Source organism: Diadema antillarum, unplaced genomic scaffold (genome assembly GCF_040938485.1).
Source record: "Diadema antillarum isolate AM-2024a unplaced genomic scaffold, OU_Dant_1.0 scf00000179, whole genome shotgun sequence".
NCBI lineage: Eukaryota > Metazoa > Echinodermata > Echinoidea > Diadematoida > Diadematidae > Diadema > Diadema antillarum.
The window spans coordinates 364,592-386,325 of NW_027271068.1; the positions used below are offsets into that span (position 1 = coordinate 364,592).

Consider the following 21,734-nt stretch of genomic DNA (forward strand, 5'->3'; position numbering starts at 1 on the left):
TCCTCAAGCGTATTGCGCACATAACCTGAGACCACTAGACGCTTGCTAAACAACAGCAACTTATACATCTATCTGGCTACTGCACTGCAGTATCTTATGGCGTGTACTTGTATACAAATGATGCACAGGATAGAGTGTGTTAGTGTAGGCGTGGTGCACTCGAGGGTATTTACAATTGTGAAACATGCACGAGGCGAAGCCGAGTGCATGTTGCACTACATTGTAAATACCCGAGAGTGAGCTAAGCCTCCACTAACGCCACGAAATAATCCTGTGCATCATTTGTTTTATAAAATGGGTCGAAAATTCGAAAACTAACATCATTTTTCAGCGTTTTTCACGTACCTTTGTGGGTCAAGACGTCCGAAGATGTTCGTCCCAAACATTTACGCACGTCGCACTCGCGGAAGTCCCGCACATACAGTATAAGTATAATGGGGGGGTTGGGTTTCCGGACACTTAAGTTCCCGCAAGAAAACTTACTTATTTTACATAGAATATGCACCCTTAACCTTAAAGACTTGATATACTTAGTAGACTCCTCATATAGGCCTACTAGACAACATACTCTGAAAACGGCGTGAGAATTAACCTGCTAAATCGTTGGATTTGCTCTTCAAAGTGACTCCATGTACGCGTCCGGTCCCATAACGCTTGGTCTACTGTACTGTACAAAGTGTACGTATAGTAGAGTATACGTACGTACGCCACACATGTTATGCACAAGGGAAGACAGGCCGGCCGGCCGGCCGGCACCCGAACTAGAAGTTGTTTACAGGATTGACAGCGCGTATGCATGCAATTCATCAAAGGAGCCGCCGCGCGCACAGACGATCGGCAATCTACCATAGGATTACAGGCAGTGCAATTGTACTGAAGTAAAGGAAGGAGGTGTGTCTCATTTCAGCGCTTCCTATTGGCTACATTCTTGAACCCATTTTATAATACGTATTTGTATGCGCGCATCCCATGCAGTAATCAGCTCGCGAGACGTAGGCCTAAGTCAACATGGTCATGGCTGACAGCCGGCGATTTCAACATCATTCACAAGGGGAGATCAGCGAGAAGAAGGTTAGCACTTACACTAAAAGATAAAATCATTCATTACCCCCTGCTTGTTCTTACGAAATACGGGAAATATCTACGGTCTGGTGCCATATTCCATTCGGCCTTCGGCCTCATGGAATATGGCACCAGACCGTAGATATTTGCCCATATTTCGTGAACAAGCAGGGGATAACTAATAGTATCTAGGTAATTACAGTACACCACTGTAAAAGTATCACGCATTTCATGTAACCCGAAGCTATCACAAAAATAAAAGCATGTGAATATTTCTGCTTGAAAAATGTACCACTTTAAAATGTTACGATTCCATGGAATTAAAAACTCACAAAATACATCTTACAATGCCCTGTGCAAAAAAATACTCGCAAGAATATATCCACTTTTACAGTAAGTTAATAGGTAACCAATAGTCTGTTAGTCAGTCCCACCTTGATGTCATTGTGCCGGGCCAAGAACTGGATGTTGAAAGGTCCTGAAATCTGGAATCGCTGAGCAATCTTGGCTGTCATCTCTCTCACCTGAATGAAAATGAAAATTAAAAAAAACGATGTACCACCTGTATGATTAGAAAAACACTCAAGAGAGTGCAGACCTCCACCAAGCAGCTCATTTCACACTCATGTATGCATGCTGAAAATCGCCCAATTTTCCAATGATAGAGAAGCCTAGTCTTTACATCAGCTTCCTGCTGCGCAGTGCCTTGAGCGGAGAACGCGCTTTTGTGCGCGTACACAAATCTTAAATACTAGTACGCCAAACTTGAACTCCCAAGTTCACTGACCCTATTTGCCAAAAGACAAACAATCCTCAAAAATTCTTTAAAAGCCCTGGGTCACAAACAAATATTATAATCATCTGTTCCTGGTGTCATTATCAACTTTCCCTGTATAAAATTTCATCAAAATCCGTTTATGACTTTTTGAGTTATTTTGCCAACAGAAAAAGACATACAAACAAACACCACCAAAAGCTAAACCTCTCAAGAAAGAAGATATATATAGAGAGGGTAAGGCTACATTTATCTAACTCAAGAGAGAATCACATTTCAAAACATGGTTTGAATGGCGTTCACGTACATGGGTGATTCTAGGGGTACCGCATTCATATAACAATCATATAATCGCAATTTGAGTGTTGTCACGGTACAGCTGCTTTGCACCATTCGACCTGGGAAGTAGAGGTCAACTGCGCATTACCAAACATGCCTTCATCATGCATGCACAAACAATGGGTAGAAGACACAGATAGGGCATACTTTTTCTCAGTAACAGGAAACAGCTGGAAGTTGACCTTGGCGGCTTGGAGACATAATCACGTTTCAAAACAGCATTTTGTTTATCTACTTGCACACGGTGATCATGGTCTAAAAACTGTTCTAAATCGTCCTTTGAATGGCTTTAAAAGTGTGTTTATCTATCGCCTGAAAATACCTCAAATCCCTTTCGGATCATGTTTCTGCCTCAGAATATTTTTAGATAAACTCACAAGTAGACACATAGAAAGATGATAGCAGTGAGAGACTCATAAGACAGAGAGATAGAGACAGAGAATGAGAGATAGAGAAAGAAAAAGAGAGATAGAGAGAGAGAGAGAGAGACAGACAGAGATAGAGATAGAGAAAGAGAGGGAGAAGGAGAGAGAGGGAGAGAAAGACTCTGACTCCACCCACCTTCTGTTGCTGCTGATCGGTGAGTGTCTGTGGGGGCAGGATGAGGGTGGCATCTCCAGAGTGAACACCGGCATTCTCCACGTGCTCTGTCACTGCATGGCAAACCACCTGTCAAAAGAGTTCATCCCAGGAATGTAGTGTTTTTCAATGTAAGGTCATTGACATTTTGACCTTTGCCCTTGTCTGATTTACCTAATATTCGAACTTAACTGGCATCTTTAGGTGTTGCACCTGTGGTGTGAGTTTTATGGTCATAGCTCAAAGCTGTGGAAAGCTATTTAGTACATCACAATATATGGCGGTTAAATCAGGAAAGGTTCATTGACATTTGACCTTTGACCTTGTCAGAATTCACCAATATTTGACCTTGACTGGAATCTTCACATGATGTACCTGTGGTGTGACTTTGGTAGTCATAGCTCAAAGCTGTGGAAAGCTATTGAGAGTACACCACAATACTATGTGCAAAGCGCTTATAACTTATGGAAAGTTCATCGACCACTTGACCATAGACCTCGTCAGAATTCACCAATATTCACCCTTGACCGGCATCTTTAGATTACGTACCTGTGGTGTGAGTTTGGTGGTCACAGCTCAAATCTGTGGAAAGTTATTGTCAGTAAATCACAATACTTTGAGTACCGTGCTTACTAGAAAAAGTTCATCAACCCTTTAACCTTTGACCTTATAGAACATTACCCATAGTTGAACTTGACCAGTATTTTTAGGTTAGTACATGTGGTGTAAGTTACATAAGTTGTTATAGCTCAAAGCTGTGGAAAGTTAGCGAGAGTACACAAAATTGCCAACTGCCGTGAAGTGACGCCTATATATATTGTATGTATCACTTCCACTACTCCACCGAGAAAAAATGGCAAGAAATTACATTGTAAATCTGAAACATACCAACACACATACACATACACACACATCTCTGTAAATTGCAATGCTGACGCATGAATTGATGCGTTCCGGAAATTTCGTAAAAGAGAATCTGGTGGACATGTCATCACCACTGACCTTGCCATTTCTGGCCACGGCGTCCATCTCAACCTCCCTGGCCCCCTGGATGAACTTTGTGATGACCACCGGGTGCTCCCTGGACACGAGGGTTGCCTCCTCCAGGAATCGGCGCAACTCCTCTGGACCGTATGCCACATTCATCGCGGAACCACTGCATATGGGCAGATAATGGTTTGAATAACGAGTAATTATTCTGTTTGAAGTAAGTTGACTATGTGGATATCAAGGAGAAACTGATTACTAGTATTGCAAACAAAATGAAGAACATATGATCTACTTCTTGCAACTGATTGACAGATGCCTCATTTTTCAGTGATTTTGTAGCTGTGATTTAAAAACAAAAATATTGGGCATACATTCTCGGGTTGGACATGCATACTTTGGACCAGCTGGAGTAGGACTGCCCATGTGTTTTTTTGTTTTTTTTTCGAATCATGGCTGCTAAGTACTACAACAATGAATAATCGGTGCTTATCTATGTTGATGATGGGCAATGTCAATCAGTTACAATAAAAAACAACTCCACAAAAGAAATATGAATAAGGTACACTACATTGTACATTTTTGCAAATATCATATGCAAATGACATGTATATGGATGAAATTCAGTCCCTTTTTTATATCTGAGGCTAAGGAGTCATAAGGGCAATGTTTGTCTTGACATAGCTTTGATTGACTCCTTAAAGGGATAATTCAGTATTGGTGGATATGAGAATTGGGCTTTTAACTTTTTGCGAGATACCAAGAAAAAACTTATGATATAGTACAGAACATACCATTTTAAGAAGAATTCAAAGTTTATTTGATGAAAATCAGGTTTGGAATGACTGAAACATCAAGAAACAAAGTAAAACAAAGCGATCGTAATAAAGTGTGGGTTCGACTCTTTATTAGAATAACTTTTTTTTTTGATATCGCAGCCATTTCAAAACCAATTGTTATCAAATAAATGTTGCATTCCTCATAGAATTACTTGCTCTTTCACATTTCATAAGAGGTTTCTCATTATCTCACCCCCCAAAAAAATGTTTGAAACCTGAAATTAGGTCTCAACCAAAACTATACTATCCCTTTAAATAGGAAGTCATGGTAAAGCCGGAATCCATCTGCCTTTCCTGAATACCTAAAAAAAAAAAAAAAAAAAAAAAAAGCGGTTCCCACCACAATACCGCTCTTTCCTGCACATTTGTAGCCACTGCATATACTGTTACTAAAAGTGAATAAAGTTTTGCAAAGCATGCAAAGGAAAGTGAAAGGAGCAAGTGAAGGAAATTGCCTGCCTTTACTTAATCCTTTGAGGACAAATTGATTTAGCTTCAGACACCATAGACACCAACCCATCAACGGGTTAAGAACCGACCCAGAATACTGAAAAAAAAAAAAAATGACAGTAACATGAGTACATGCCATCTTGCGAATTCAGATTGAATCATTTTGCTGCTGCAAACCACAATGGCTGGAGGTAATGTTTTCATGCTTTTGAGTGCACTGATGACTTTATCATGCTGTGTGGGCCACTGGGAACAATCGCCACCTCCATCTCCTCTCACATGTACTACCTCTGGCTTGGATCCTTCACCACAAGCAGACTGCTCTCACCTCAACCTCTCTTCTGTCCCACAGAATCTTCCACACAACCTCAACAAGCTTGACTTATCTTACAACGATATTATGACCATCACAAATGCTTCATTTGTTGTGTATCCCAAGGTCCAAACCCTGCTCTTGCAGTGGAATGCCCTGAATTGGATCGAAGAGAAATCATTTGAGAAGCTCCAAGACTTGAGGGTGCTTGATTTGAGTTCCAACAACATCAGTCGACTTCCAGATGCTCTTTTTCTTCAGAATATCCATCTCTCACTCCTTGATGTCTCCCATAACAGACTGACTGAGATCCCAAACAACGCTCTTGGGTCCATTAGAGCCTTGAAGTACATCTTCCTCAGCCACAACCTGATCACAAACATCAGTTTTGCTCAGTTCTCTTCCTGCCAGCACCTAGAAGAAATTGATCTCACCAACAACAAAATTTCACACCTTTGGCAAGAAAGTTTTGCTCCTCTGGGAAACTGTTCCATCTTTTACCTTACTCTGGGCTACAACAAGCTCTCAGCACTTCCCCAAGAACTTTTCACCCAGTTTCGCCACCTGCAAAACCTCAATCTGAACAACACAAACCTCCTCACATTTGACATGAGAGCATTCATGGGAAACTATACCATCAAGCAAATGTGGCTAACAAGTGCAAACATTCACACTATTTCTCCCCTCACGCAAAAGGGCCAACATCTGGACTTTCCTCGTGTGACGGCCATTAATCTGAGGCTGAACAGACTCTCTCAAATCCAGAGCAATGCATTTTGGGGGTTTAGCAACCTTCGTTATTTGGACCTTGAGAGCAACAGGTTAATCTCGATCACTAATGAATCCTTCTGTGGACTGAATTCGCTCATTTACTTGAATATGGCACAAAATCAACTTTCGCAATTGCCTCCTCATGCATTCACTTGTACCAAGAACCTTACAGAACTCCTGCTGTCCAAAAATCGAATTGCAGTTTTAGACAACCTAGTATTTCATGGCATTCCCTTGCTACAATCATTGGATCTTTTCTCAAACAACATTGACAAGGCAGCGGGACCATGGGATCTGAGTTCCTTGCACACACTGAACATGGAAAGCAACAGGTTACTGTCTTTGAATGAAAACACATTTGCTGGGATGTCCCGCTTGCGTAAAGTTATCTTGACAGGAAACAAGATCAATAGCATTGCAAAAGATACATTTACCAGGCTCACTTCTCTGGAATTTATTGATCTGTCTTATCAATCATACCTCACTCTAAATGGTGCCTTTGCAAGACTGAGAAACCTTCACTACCTTAACCTGGAGAAAACACGGACTCTCCTCCCATCACTGAGTCAATTTACAAATGCAAGCTCTATGAGAACATTAATCATGTCAAATGCAAAATTAAATATCAGGAACCTGGTAAGAGTGCATCAAAATTCAACAGTCTTCAATGGGTTGGTATCACTGAGATCCCTCAATCTATGGGGAAATAATTTGGCTAATCTGCACAATTTCCCTTGGGTGTTCCAACCCTTGAAAAAACTTGAAAAACTTGACTTAAGCCAATGCCAAATAGCCATTTTGACACCAGGGATATTCTCTAATCTATCATCCCTAACACGACTAATGCTATATTCAAACCAGATCCAAAAAATCCATCCACATTCTTTTGAACACCTGGGATACTTAGAGGAATTGCTTCTGCAGGTGAATATGCTCACTCTGTTTGACAAAAATCTACTCACCGACACGCCAAATCTCACCCGATTGTACCTTCACACAAATCATCTCACTACAATTTTTGCGAACACCTACATGCCAGACACTCTTGTGCGCCTCGACATCTCCGGCAATCCTTTGACTTGCGACTGCAGCTTGGCGTGGTTCCGAAACTGGCTACAAGTGACCAATGTTGATACCTCACCCGGTAATGAAACCTTATGTTCACAGACTTCATTCAAACAACTTGTGAATCTCCCACTTGAGGCATTCCATCCAGGTGACTTTTGCAGAATTAATGCACCACTCATCTCCGGACTAATTCTTGGCAGTGTCATAGTTTTCCTGCTGGGAGTTTTGATTTACAGGAAACGCTGGTGGCTGAACTACAAGATCTTCCTGCTAAAACTTTTTGTGGTGGGTTACAAGCAACAAGAAGAAGACCCACAGGCAGATGACTATGAGTATCAGCTCAACATCATGTGTCATGATGATGATGATGACTGGGTTCATGATGTCCTCAGACCCGCACTGGAAGAGAGGATGCCTCATCTCCAACGGGTTGCCTATGGCGATGAAGCTTTCAGGGCTACAATGTATTACATTGACGCTGTCTACCACATCATCGACAACAGCTACAAGACTATCCTGCTGCTTAGCAACCACTGTGCTGATGATGCCTGGTTCATCACCAAGGTCAGAGTGGCTCTGGAGCATGTGAATGAAACAGGACTTGACAAAGTCATCCTGGTATTTTTGGAGGACATACCAGATGACCGGCTGCCATACCTGGTAAGACTCTTTCTGAGCAGAGACAGGCCTAACCTGCTCTGGACTGAGGACCACGATGGCCAGGACTTGTTCTGGGCTTATTTTGAGAAGTGCATGCGGTCAAATCAACAGATTAATCATGCTCTGCCAATCTAACTGGGACCAAAGAATCAAAATGTGTTGGTCGATCTCTTGCAATTGCATAGTTTCAACAATTATTTAATTTGGAGTTAGAAGGTTGGCCTAGTTCAGGTGTATATGAGAATCCCCATAACAAATTGCGTGAAGCTTTATCACAGATCTCAACGGAGGTATACACACAGCACAAGAATATCCACTGTAGTCAATTGTCACTGAGGAGTGTACCCTCGAACGCACGTATGAACATTGACACATGGCTAACGGGCACTATTCATGCTTTTCAAATGCAGTAAATTCAATTGGACTATGCATGTTTCCCTACACTATCGAGGCTTTGACACAGGTTCATTGTACATTATATGTATATAATATGTACAATATATATTTCAAACACAGCAACATTAAACAAGATCACAATTTACCAAACTTGTGCTAAAGGAAGAATATATCCATTCTCTTGGGGGAAAAAAAGAGAAGAAATATATAATTTCAAGTATTGAAAACTAAGCCTGGACTTCATTACCCTCAGGAAACATTAATTACCCACATTATGAAAAAAAAAGTTAATCAAATTACTTATATGTGTTTTCTTAGACATTTACATTTACTGTTTTGTTTGATATGATGCTTCCATACTTAAATGTTTACTTTTACAATTCTACAGACTTTGATACCATCTATTTTCTTTAAGACTTTCTTTGATCTTGTAAATATTCTCATATTGTACAACTTGATTGTTTACAGTTGTTTGTTCATTTCAGGCTATCTTCCTTGTTGTATGTTCATATTACCATGTTTAAATGTCTTAGATATACAATGCAGTCAAATGCATCATGTCCTTTTTCTCCATTTCTTGAAAGTTAATTGACTTCACTTCAAAAAAAAAATGGTTGAGGCATCATCATGGGATGGTAGTTAAGATAAAATTACCTTTAAAGGTTTAAAGGTTCTGGCTACTGTATATGCCGAATATTTCGCGAGGTTTTTATTTTCGTGCATTTTGCGGGTCAGGTGCTATTGGCAAAATTAAAGACATGTGAAAATACTGACTCTGATCCAGATGTGAATGTGACTTACGCGTGTACACTTCTACGTTCAGTACAGGACTCAACGATCGCAAATTTAACCACTCGCGAATTCGTCGGGTATTCCCGATTCGCGAAAATTTAGACTTGCGAAATATATGGTGTATACAGTACGTTATGTAACAAGAAGGTCCACTCCTCTCTTGTACACCACTTACCAGTAAGGTCTATGAAAGAGATAAACTAAAGCAAATAGTGATTGTAAAATTCTTTACACCATTTCCTCTTGGCCATACAGGACATGAAATAACTGTAGGATCACTGGCAGAAAAAAAAATGCTAAACTAGATAGGGAAAAGACAATTCTCTAATTTAAAAAAAAAAAACAACTTTATTCTATGAAAAAAAAGCCAGTTTGCAAGCAAACTGAAAAAAAAAATCATCAAAATCAGATTTTGAAAAATGAGGAAATTTTGACTATAAGAGATTTGCTACTCTTTGAAAATAGAGTCAATATTGATATGCAAATGCACAAGCTGATGATACCATCACTTCATAATTTTTCTCTGATTATGCTGAAAAAAAAAAAAACTTTACAAAAATTAAAAAAAAAAAATGAGGAAGATTTCAATTCTCATCACTTCTCTAATTTTGGTGTAATTTTGATTTCAAAAAATTCCCCCATTATACCTACAAAATTGAATTCCTTCTTTTTCAGACTAATATCTAACTGGCCGGGAATTGTCCTTTACAGAAAATTCCCAAATCAAACCATATGTATACCACTTTAACAGCAATGGTGTATGAAAATGAGACATATAACATGTAGTACTGAAGAAATAAGTTTCTATTTATGATAGATCCTCTAAGAATATTGCTTTAGGGCCAAAAGCTTAATGGCACTGTGGCCGATTCCTGCTTGAAGATTGAATGCATTTATCAGCAAATGTTTTTACAGGTTATGAGCACACAGTACACATTTAGCTCAAATAGGTTATTGAAACTGGAACGCACTTCTTTATAATTGTTGACAACGTAAAGGCTAGGTAGTACATGTGGAAATTTGTCAGTGTGAAAGGAATTAGACATTCTGTTGGTGAGCTATGACCAAAAAAAAAAAGCTATTTTGTAATTAAAATTTCATTTCATAATACCTTTCACCCACAACAAGAACGGTCAAGCACTTAACTTCTGGGTGTTCTTTTTTCTTTTTCTTTTTCTTTTTTAGGGCCAAAAGTTAAATGGCATTGTCGCTGACTCCTGCTTAAAGACTGAATGTGTATTGTTTCAGCCAATGCTTTTATAGTTGATTTTATAATGACCACATAGTACTCTCTCCCATAGCATATTGAAATTGGTACACACTTTATTAGTTGACATGTAGATAGTACGCAAGTAAAAATTTGTCAGTGTGAAAGGAATTACACATTCTGATGGTGTGCTATGACAAAAAAGAAGCTATCTTTGATTGTATTTAATATATTTCAAAATGTTATCTTTCACATAGAACATGAACTGTCAAGCACTTAATAACTTCAGTCAATGTTTCACTTAAAGTATAAAATGAATAAACTTGAAGTATTAACAAAAAATTATGCTTAATTTGATTTTAATCTTTATGCTTCCTTGCTGTAAATCTCAAAGGTATCATTGGTCATTCGTTTAACATGTTACACTATATTGGTAACAGGATATTACTCCGCATAATACTTTCCATTCCCTATAACCCAGGCTTTACTGCATTGTCCTGAATGATCATGTTTGTGGCCCTTTCAGAAACTAGAATAATCCATACCTAAAAATATTAAGATCAGCATCACTGGCAATATTATCAAATGATAAAATGGGTATGAAATACTAGGCTAGTAAACACTATGTCATGTGCCATCTAAATACATCATGAGGATTGAGTGTAGCTCGTAGAAAGGACCAATGTTTGCAGTCATATTACATCACCTGCTGCTGCAGGCCTATGTTTTTGTGCTGTGAAGCATGTTTCCATTCAAATAATAAAAAAGTCTGGAACATCACAGATTTTTCCATTTTTTCTTCATTTTTGAAATGAACAAATGCTGGCAAGGGACAGACAAGATGCACTGTGACACTATTGTATTACTACTTTGATGGTAATTAAAAATTTTCATAATTATACAAAATTATACTGTATATATTATATACACAAATTCAACTTGAATTTGAGCAATTTAGATTCGGTCCTGCTCCTTTACATGGATAAAGCCACTTCGAAAAGGAGGAACTTGGTTTGCCAAAAAAACAGAAAGGTCTGGTGATACTGGATGTGTTTGCTGCACACTGTGCAGAGATAGTGAAGAATGTGATGTTGGAGAACAACATGTACATTTGTAATTTGTCAACGTTCCAGGTGGGTGCAAGGGGGTGTACACATGAGCTACAATCGTTACACATCAGAATCAATGCTCAATTCTACGCAAAGCTGAGAGACTGTTTTACGCAGTGGTAAGCTGATGAAGTGGCAGATGTCATGAAGAATATTGACGGTAATGACATTCCACCAGGGCTTACAACAGAAAAGGTTGATCTATGTCTCAGCTACCTCAAACCTATCCATGCTTGCTGGATGGTGGAAACGATCGATCACATTCAAGATCATGATGAGATCCTGTGTGGTTTTGTAAAGTCTGGGATTATCAACGCAATAGAAAACTTCACCCCAGCCTTCAAAGTCGACACAGCTCAGTGACATTCATGAACAATAAATCTGACAAACTGAATATCAAGAAATCAAATTTCTTTCTCTGTTTGGTCTGAATTGCTTGAGCTTGCTTTAATGTAGACATCGGTAAGAGCAGGTACAAGTGTACACATTAGGTAATAAATACTAAGTACATTGTATGTGGTACAAAATTTTGATTATTAGTACAGTGCACTAGTACTAGTTCCTTTAGATCATTTTGAAGTTTTTAGTATTTCGGTAGGCTTTTGAAAGGAATCTTGAGTGACAGTAACAGATGGTGCCAGCACAAGTAGTACTGTTTACTTTACAAATTCATCGCACACAAGGTCTACTACTGATTTACAAATTATGTAGTAACTGAACATAAAATACAAGTCAGCGTACTGTGCACTCCATCGTATTTGGCTTTCAGTACATGCATTGTGATGTGTATGCAGACAAAAACTTTCACGAGCATTTTAATTTCGCGAATCTTGGCTCTGGTAAAATTCACAAACTTAAAATGCATGTGAACATTCCCCATTATCCAGTAGTGCAATTAGTGTATCCGTCACGCGAGCAAAATGCATTGTGTATTTTGGTTCCATACACTGAGTTCCGAGGAAGGTGCCTGGGAAATTTGACTCTCTCAGTGAGCCAATCAGAAGGTGCCGTGGTTGCTAGAGGCAGAGTTTAATCTCGATTGGCATGGGTGATTCCAACTTCGCATTGCCGCTTGGATATTGTCTTCGAGCAAGAGGTGAATCTTTAAAACCAATTTTCTTGCAGTTTTGTCAGGTTAACAAATTAAAAAGTGCATTATATTTCTCTTCATATGACCACTTATGGTGCCAGAGAATACAAGTGTTTAATATCAATGCAAAGCCTAGGAAATGGGCAAATGTGATTCGATGAAAAATAAATATTAAAAATTCCTGACTTTTGCTTGAAACCATTGCCATCGGTCACATAAGGATACCTTACATGTACACTGACTGGACATTATGAAATCAGGAAGAACAAAGTTCATCTTACAGATGGAGAAACTTCCAAAGACAGTGTTTGTCTTGAGCACACAAACTCAGTCCTGAATGAAGCGGAAGGATGTTCTGACTCTGTCCTGAAATGGGAAGTCAGGTAGTTTATATTTTGATCCATCTTTCCTGAAGAAAATGACCTAAATGATAAATTCCTTGGGAGACTAAAGGCCTTAACAAACAGAGATTAATTCCTGTCTCCCAGCCATTGGCTAAATGACAACATTGGACAAGAAAATTCAATGGCACTTGCTATTAAAACTTCCCTCATTTCACCTATTGATATACATTATGTAGCCCCACTATTTTGAATATAGAGTTTCAGACTACAAGCCAGACAAATATCACCAACCTCTTCAAAGAGAGCACTACAAGAAAAGAAATCAACCCGTGACTGAGCAATCAATAATTAACGAAGGCTGCAATAACAAAAGCCGGTGATCAGGACATGCATTAAACATATTTGCGGTCATCTTCCTTTCAAGCAGTCATTTAAGTGTAATAGCAATTCTTGGATGTAGCTATTGGCAATTAGAACTAGATAAAGTTCATTAAACTATTTAGAAACAATGGAGTGAAAAAATGAAAGGAATGAACACAGGAAACTGCCTGCTCTTGCCCACTCAGGGGCACAAATCGTGGATTGCTCCAGCAGACACAAAATGAGCACACACAGTACTGCAATTATATAGAGTGAATTACTTTGCAGCAAGCCACAATGGCTGGAGGTACTGTTGTCATGTTTTTGAGCATGCTGCTGACTTTGTCATGTTGTGCAGACATCTTGGAACAAACTCCATCTCCATCGCCTCTCACATGCTCCACCTCTGGACTGGATGGCTCACTACAAGCACACTGCTCTCACCTCAACCTCTCTGCTGTCCCTCAGAGACTTCCAGACAACCTCAACAAGCTAGACTTATCATACAACAGCATCGCAACCATCACCAATGTTTCATTTGCTTCATATGGAAAGATTAAAATCCTGCTCTTGCAGTGGAATACCCTGGAAGTGATTGAGGGGAGATCTTTTGATCCACTTCGAGACTTGAGAGTGCTTGATTTAAGTTCCAACAACATCAGTCGACTCCCAGACGCTCTCTTTCAGAAGAACTTTCGTCTCTCAATCCTCGATCTGTCTCAAAACAGACTGACCGAGATCCCAAATAATGCTCTTGGTTCCATTAGAACATTGAAGAACGTCTCCCTCAGTCACAACCTGATCACAAACATCAGCTTCACTCAGTTCTCTTCCTGCAAACAGCTTTCACAGATTGATCTCACCCACAACAAGATCACGCAACTTCACCAAGCGAGTTTTAATGATCTTGGAGACTGTTCCATCGAACACTTCAAACTGAACAACAACAATCTCTCCCAACTTCCCGAAGAACTCTTCTCCAATTTTTGCCATCTGGAATATCTCAATCTGGACTATACCAATCTCCTCGCATTTGACATGAGAGCTTTCATGGGGAACTATACCATCAAGCAGATATGGATCAACAATGCAAACATTCGCATGTTACACCCTCTCACACATAATGGCCAAAATCTTGACTTTCCTCATTTGAATGCAATCAGTCTAAGGCTAAACAAACTCTCGCAAATCCAAAGCAATGCATTTTTTGGGTTCAATAACCTGCGCTACTTGGACCTTGAGCGCAACAGGTTAAAGTCAATCACTAATACCTCATTTTGTGGACTGAATTCACTCATCTACTTGGATCTGGCAAGGAATAAACTATCCCACTTGCCTCTCCATGCATTTGCCTGTACAAAGAAGCTACAAACTCTCTTGCTGTCCAAAAATGGAATTGCAGTATTGGACTCCCTTGTATTTCATGGCATTCCTTCCCTCCAAGTCCTGGACCTTTTCTCAAACAATATAGACAACATTGAAGGACCATGGGATTTGAGTTCCTTGCATACGCTGAACATGGAAAGCAACAGGCTACTGTCTTTGAGTGAACACACATTTGCAGGAATGCCCAGCTTGAATAAACTTGTCTTGAAAGGAAACCAGATCAATACCATTGCTGAAGATACATTTCTCAGGTTCACTTCTCTAAAATATATCGACCTGTCTTATCAAGTGTACCTTACACTACATGGTGCTTTTACAAGACTAAGAAACCTCACCTACCTGAATTTCGAGAAAACACGGATTTTCCTTCCATCACTGCATCAGTTCACAAATGCAAGCTCTGTGAAAACACTAGTCATGTCAAATGCCAAGTTGAGTATCAAGGACTTGGTAAGAGTGCATCAAAATTTAACTGTCTTCTCTGGGTTGGCATCACTAAAATCCCTCAATTTATGGGGAAATAACTTTGCAAATCTGCACAAGTTCCCTTGGGTGTTCAAACCACTAAACGTGCTTGAAATACTGGACTTAAGCCAATGTCATCTCTCCATTATAACACCAGGCATTTTCTCTCACGTATCATCCCTAAGACATCTAAAGCTATATTCAAATGAGATCCAAACAATCTATCCACACTCATTTGAAAGACTGGAATTCCTACAGGAACTGCTTCTGCAAGTGAACATGATAACTCTGTTTGACAAAAATCTACTCACTGACACTCCAAATCTCACAAGGTTGTACCTTCATGTAAATCAGCTCACTACAATTTCTGCAAACACATTTATGCCACAGACTCTTGTGCGCCTTGATATCTCCCACAATCCTTTCACTTGTGACTGCAGCTTGGCATGGTTCCGAAACTGGCTTTACACAACCAATGTTAACACCTCCCCCAGTAATCAAACCATGTGTTCACAGACTTCTTTCAAACAACTTGTGAATCTTCCACTTGAAGCATTCCATCCAGGCGACTTTTGTGGAATCAACACACCACTTATATCTGGTCTCATGTTTGCTGGTGTCTTAGTTATCTTCCTGGGACTATTGATTTACAGGAAACGCTGGTGGCTGAACTACAAGATCTTCCTGCTAAAACTTTTTGTGGTGGGTTACAAGCAACAAGAAGAAGACCCACAGGCAGATGACTATGAGTATCAGCTCAACATCATGTGCCATGATAATGATGATGACTGGGTTCATGGTGTCCTCCAACCTGCACTGGAAGAGAGGATGCCGCATCTTCAACGGGTTGCCTATGGTGATGAAGCTTTTAGAGCTACAATGTATTACATCGATGCTGTCCACCACATCATCGAGAACAGCTACAAGACTGTCCTCTTGCTTAGCAACCACTGTGCTGATAATGCCTGGTTCATCACCAAGGTCAGAGTGGCTCTGGAGCATGTGAATGAAACAGGACTTGACAAAGTCATACTGGTATTTTTGGAGGACATACCAGATGAGCGGCTGCCATACCTGGTAAGACTCTTTCTGAGCAGAGACAGGCCTAACCTGCTCTGGACTGAGGACCACGATGGTCAAGACTTATTCTGGGCCTATTTTGAGAAGTGCATGCGGTCAAATCCACAGATTAATCATGCTCTTCCAATCTAACTTGGATGAAAGAATCAGAATGTTGAGGTCCCTTGCTACTGCATAGTTGCAACAATTATTGTAATTTGGTATCGACAATGAGAGCGTGGATTTCAAAATCCTTAGAAACTATATTGTATCAATCAGCAACTATTTAAAAAACACACAGAATACTGTAAAAGTGGTTTCCTTCGCGGTGAATTTATTTTCGTGCTTTTCGTGCTTTGAGGTTGAACCGCGAATTCAACATCACACGAAAAATGTTTTGAATTCGCCACTTGTTACAACACTATTGCACACATGCACACACAAAGATTCCGCGCATTGAGTGTATTGATGGTCAACACACACACAGCAATACCGGGCAATGTAGGTACAAGCATGTTATAAAGTACTGGAGAGATGGGATTTTAGGTAAACCTGCATTTAATTTGAATTTCTACATAAGTAGTAAAAGAGTAATTGGATTATAGTTTGGGTGTTCATGTGCAAAATAAAACAGTTTTTGCCAACTGTGAATTCACAGATTTTGCAGACCGCGAATTTAAACACACACGAAAAAGTTGGCACCGATGGAAACCGCGAAAGTATCTGTATGCGAAAGAAACCACTTTTACAGTACCTATTTTAGTTTCAAAATCTAAATCCAATAATTATTCATCACACTCATTATTCTACAAATCAAGAGACTTTGCTATCATTATTTTTACTTCAGACTTATATTTTTATAACAAAATTGCTTTCATATACATATATCTTGATTGTTCAGTCAATCATGTATTTCTTGATACAGTAAGAAGTGGATACTTTTGTGTAAAGAATTTGTTGCACCCAGCTAATAGTAAAGATGAAGTTTGCTTGTTTTAATTATAAGGAATTGGGACACTACTTACTGGAATATAAGGTGTGCAAAAAAATTGCATGCTTTTACATTTGTGCTAGCTTCTGGTTGTGTGAAATAAACAAAAATTTCTACACCATGAAAAATTCTACTTTTACACATAAAGTATATTGGTTAATTTCAACATGTATGCTTTTTTCTACATACTAATTTCAACATGTACATTCACATGTTTTAATGTTTGTATAAAATACTTTGTAGTCACAGCCACCTTGTACATATCCTCCACTTCTTGGAAATGAGTACATTAACTTTAATTTCCTAGAAAATCAGGCCTCATGGCAGGTGGAAAGTATATTTTTATGTTATGGCTGTGATATGAAATGTAAAGAGCAACTCCACTCCACTCCACTCTGCCACACCAATATTGTTTGTAAAAAATATGCTTTATTTTGGTGATGCTAAAACTGTGATTGTATAATTAGCATGCTTTAGACTGCTTTAGACCTATGACGCGATTGCTACGACAACGCTAGTTACCAGGCATAAAATTGTGTTCTGCAAATGCGCGAAACAGCTGTTTCTGTTGTCCTACCCTGGAGGTTGCGTCGTCTTTTAGCATTCGCGTCTCAGATCTAAAGCTCGCTATTCTTTACATTATTGTCACTTGTCCACAGAGGAATGAAATGATGGGCATTCTAATCAGTGATTTAATGGGCAGAAATCTTTCTAAAACTGAATTAAAGGATAATTATGAATAAGTGAAAAAAAATGATTATTTTCATTGAAAGACAATTGCTGGCAGAATAATAGCAATTTTACTCACATTTGATCAAAAGAAGGAATTAATGAACTTTGTACAGATAAACTATTTTAGTATTACAGTTGACATGAATAAAATGAATGAGCTGATTATGTCATCACTTCACAAATTTTTCACTGATCATGTCCAAAAACCTCTGCAAGGAAAATTTTATTGCCAAAACTTCCAATTATTTTCTTAAACTTTGATAAGAATGTTAATTGTTGTACTTGTGACATGTTAAATTCTTTCTTTTCAGCCTAAAAATTTACAGATCAGGAATTGTCCCATCAAAAGAGAAATCCCTTTCAGGAACAAAGCAAATGTGTGCTTTTAAAGAAGTGGAATATGTAAGGCAATCAATATAACTTGTAATTCTGAAGAATTTAGTTCCTATAAAATGATTCAGATACTCTCAAAAATAATTCCTTTGACTCTCGGATGTTTTTAAGGCCAGCCGAAGCCTGATAGCACTGTGGTTGATTATTGGTTGAAGACAAAAATGTGTATCTTCAAATGTTTTACAAGAGAACATACATGTAATAGCCCTGTTTCATGGTTAGGTTCCTCTTTTTGTCAACCTAGGTGTCAAAATGTCAAATTCTGTTTTAAAAAATGGAATGTCATGATTTTTTGTTCCTTAAAAATAGAATGTGGATTTGATTGGAAATGCAATGCCTGGGCTTATTAATAATATCTGACACTATAAATGGTTCTGCAAGAGATGAAGGTAATTTTGCTGAAAGAGAACACCATAATAGGACAGAGCCGAAGCACCATTTGTCCAGCACATAATCTGATTAACTGTGACATGATTAAGTGACATTTCAGCTATTGAAACTCTGTGCCAGATTTTCTGTTCTTATTTGAATTTATTGGAAACCTGTACCACTTTAAAAGAAAAATCAAATACATTGTACATGACTTCAAAAAGTTCCCCTTGTTTTACACTTCCTCGTTTTTCCATTTCATGGAGACAAATGTTTGGGGACACACACAAACTTATTACTAACCTTGCTGCAAAGATTTAATCTCTGTACACTGTTAAACTTGTGTTTGCTGTATGATGTCAGAGAATGAGTCATTACCAAGTATTTCAGTATATTTTCAGCACTGAAATGTATCATATCATTTCACTAATTTACTTCTGTAAGAAAATTTTGTTAAGTATGCAGTGCCACACTTTTCAAGCTATCATAGGGAACAAGTCTGGTGGTTTTTTTTTTCCATAGAATAGATCTCATTGGAATGATCTATCATAGATTTGGTAATAGCGCAATGCGATTGTGTAGATTCAATATTGATATGGAATAATTGGGTTACATTCCTCATGTTCATAGTCAACACCTGTATGCACCACTTAGTAAAATGAGTATAGCGATACACCTTGTACCATGACTAGATCATTAAGCTCTTTGAAGAGTGTTACTGGCTACTCTATGTGATGAAATGAGTTGAGTATCAGCAATCATTACTAGTTCAATCACCTAGGCTTGATAATGAGCAACCTTACATTAGGAGACACAAAAACCAAAAGAAAAGTGGTTTCAAAAAAGCAAAAGGGAGTCTAATTGACCTACAAAAGTACTTGATACTCAAACGACAAGTTCACCTACATACATGTAAAGTGAAAGAATGCAGCAATATAATACTATAATTGTATTTGAGGGCATGCTTTATGCCAGTTCACATTCTTGTACAAGTCGTCAAGTTACTTTGCAATAATCTTGTATCATTTGGATAGGGAAATATAACATGAAATGAAATAGAATGAATTTTATGTATACTTGCTTCTATTCCTTCAAAAAAAAATGAAAGCTTTTTGGAAAAAAAAATACTACATCATCTCTATGAAACATTAAGAATATGATGTTCTAACATTTCAGTGCTAAAAATATCTCTATTACAATACATGTAGTCTCTAAAAAAAAAATCGAGTTAAAATATTCACTCTTAAAAGAGTGAATACAAAAAAGAGTGAATTTAGAGTGAAATTGGAGTGAATTTTGAGTGAAAATGTTCATTTTCACTCATTTTGGAGTGACCTCAGGGATCACTCCAAAATCTTTCACTCTAAAACGAGTGAAAATGAACATTTTCAACTAAGGCAAAGCTTAGAAAATGGGCAAATGTGAATCATGAAAAATGAATCTGACAATTTTCCAGACTTTTGCCTGGAACCACTGTCGTCCGTCACATATGAATACTGTATATGTACACTGATTTGAGAGACTATTAAATCAGGAAGAACAATGTTCATCTTACAGATGGAGAACCCAACAACTTCCAAAGATAGTGTTTGTCTCGAGCACACAAAACTGAGTCCTGAATGAAGCGGAAGGATGTTATGACTCTCTCCTGAAATGGGAAGTCAGGCAGTTTATATTTTGATCCATCTTTCGTGAAGAACATGACCCTAATGATAAATTCCTTGGGAGGCAAAAGGCCTTGAATGACAAACAGAGAGAGATTACTTCCTGTTTCCCAGCCATTAGATAAATGACACAATGGGACAAGGAAATTTAATGGCACACGGTATTAAAACTTCCCTCATTTCACCTATTGATAAATACTTTATGTAGTCCCAGTATTTTAAATATAGTGTTTCAGACTACAAACTGGACAAATATCACCAACCTCTTCAAAGAGAGCTCTACATGAAATGAAATCAACCCATGACTGAGCAATCAATGATTAATAACGGCTGCAATAACAAAAGTATTAGACATATTTGCGCTCATCTTCCTTTCAAGCAGTCATTTAAGTGAAACTAAATAGCAATTCTTGGATGTAGCTATTGGCAATAAGAACTAGATATTAAAAGTTCATTACACTATTTAGAAACAATGCAGTGAAAAAAAAAAAAATGAAAGGAATGAACACAGCAAACTGCTCACTCTTGCCCACTCAGGGGCACACATTGTGGATTGCTCCAGCAGACACAAAATGAGTGCACACAGTACAGCAAAGATAGAGTCAATTACTTTACTGCAAGCCATAATGGCTGGAGGTACTGTTGTCTTTTTTTTGAGCATGCTGCTGACTTTGTCATGTTGTGCAGACATCTTGGAACAAACTCCATCTCCGTCCCCTCTCACATGCTCCACCTCTGGACTGGATGGCTCACTGCAAGCACACTGCTCTCACCTAAATCTCTCCGCTGTCCCTCAGAGACTTCCAGACAACCTCAACAAGCTAGACTTATCATACAACAGCATTGTAACCATCACCAATGTTTCATTTGCTTCATATGGAAAGATCCAAATCCTTCTTTTGCAGTGGAATACCTTGAAAGTGATCGAGGAGAGATCTTTTGACCAACTTCAAGACTTGAGAGTGCTTGATTTGAATTCTAACGACGTCAATCGACTCCCAGACGCTCTCTTTCAGAAGAACTTTCGTCTCTCAATTCCTCAATCTGTCTCAAAACAGACTAACTGAGATCCGAAATAATGCTCTTGGTTCAATTAGAGCATTAGAGAACATCTCCCTCAGCCACAACCTGATCACAAACATCAGTTTCACTCAGTTCTCTTCCTGCAAACAGCTTTTAAAAATTGATCTCTCCCACAACAAGATCACGCAACTTCACCAAGCGAGTTTTGCTGCTCTTGGAGACTGTTCCATCAAGCACTTCAAACTGAACAACAACAATCTCTCCCAACTTCCCAAAGAACTCTTCTCCAATTTTCGCCATCTGGAAGATCTCAATCTGGACTATACCAATCTCCTTGCATTTGACATGAGAGCTTTCATGGGGAACTATACCATCAAGCAAATATGGATCACCAATGCAAACCTTCACATGTTACTCCCTCTCACACACAATTGCCAAAATCTAGACTTTCCTCATTTGAATGCAATTAGTCTGAGGTTAAACAAACTCTCGCAAATTCAAAGCAATGCAT

At 38.6% G+C, this 21,734-nt stretch overlaps 3 protein-coding genes across 3 annotated transcripts in view; 2 read left to right on the forward strand and 1 right to left on the reverse strand.

The window, feature by feature from the left end:
• The window catches only part of LOC139722991 (carbamoyl-phosphate synthase [ammonia], mitochondrial-like), an 88,303-nt gene that overhangs the window by 10,129 nt on the left and 56,440 nt on the right, over positions 1-21,734 (reverse strand). Inside the window, exons 27-29 of the mRNA XM_071634269.1 lie at positions 3,758-3,911; positions 2,738-2,845; positions 1,497-1,586 (exon numbers count right to left, since the gene is read on the reverse strand). Of these exons, the coding sequence (XP_071490370.1) occupies positions 1,497-1,586; positions 2,738-2,845; positions 3,758-3,911 (352 nt within the window). The remainder of the gene's footprint in view (positions 1-1,496; positions 1,587-2,737; positions 2,846-3,757; positions 3,912-21,734) is intronic.
• Positions 7,148-8,127, forward strand: LOC139722984 (toll-like receptor 3). Its single transcript, XM_071634262.1, has one exon. It carries the CDS (start codon positions 7,148-7,150, stop codon positions 7,976-7,978), a length of 831 nt encoding a protein of 276 aa, XP_071490363.1. The 3' UTR covers positions 7,979-8,127.
• On the forward strand, positions 13,439-16,204 carry LOC139722985 (uncharacterized). The gene has a single exon (XM_071634263.1). It carries the CDS (start codon positions 13,439-13,441, stop codon positions 16,202-16,204), a length of 2,766 nt encoding a protein of 921 aa, XP_071490364.1.

Bases quoted from the DNA above. Each gene is read 5' to 3' on its own strand.
- LOC139722985 (XM_071634263.1), top strand. From the start codon at position 13,439: ATGGCTGGAGGTACTGTTGTCATGTTTTTGAGCATGCTGCTGACTTTG.
- LOC139722984 (XM_071634262.1), top strand. From the start codon at position 7,148: ATGCCAGACACTCTTGTGCGCCTCGACATCTCCGGCAATCCTTTGACT.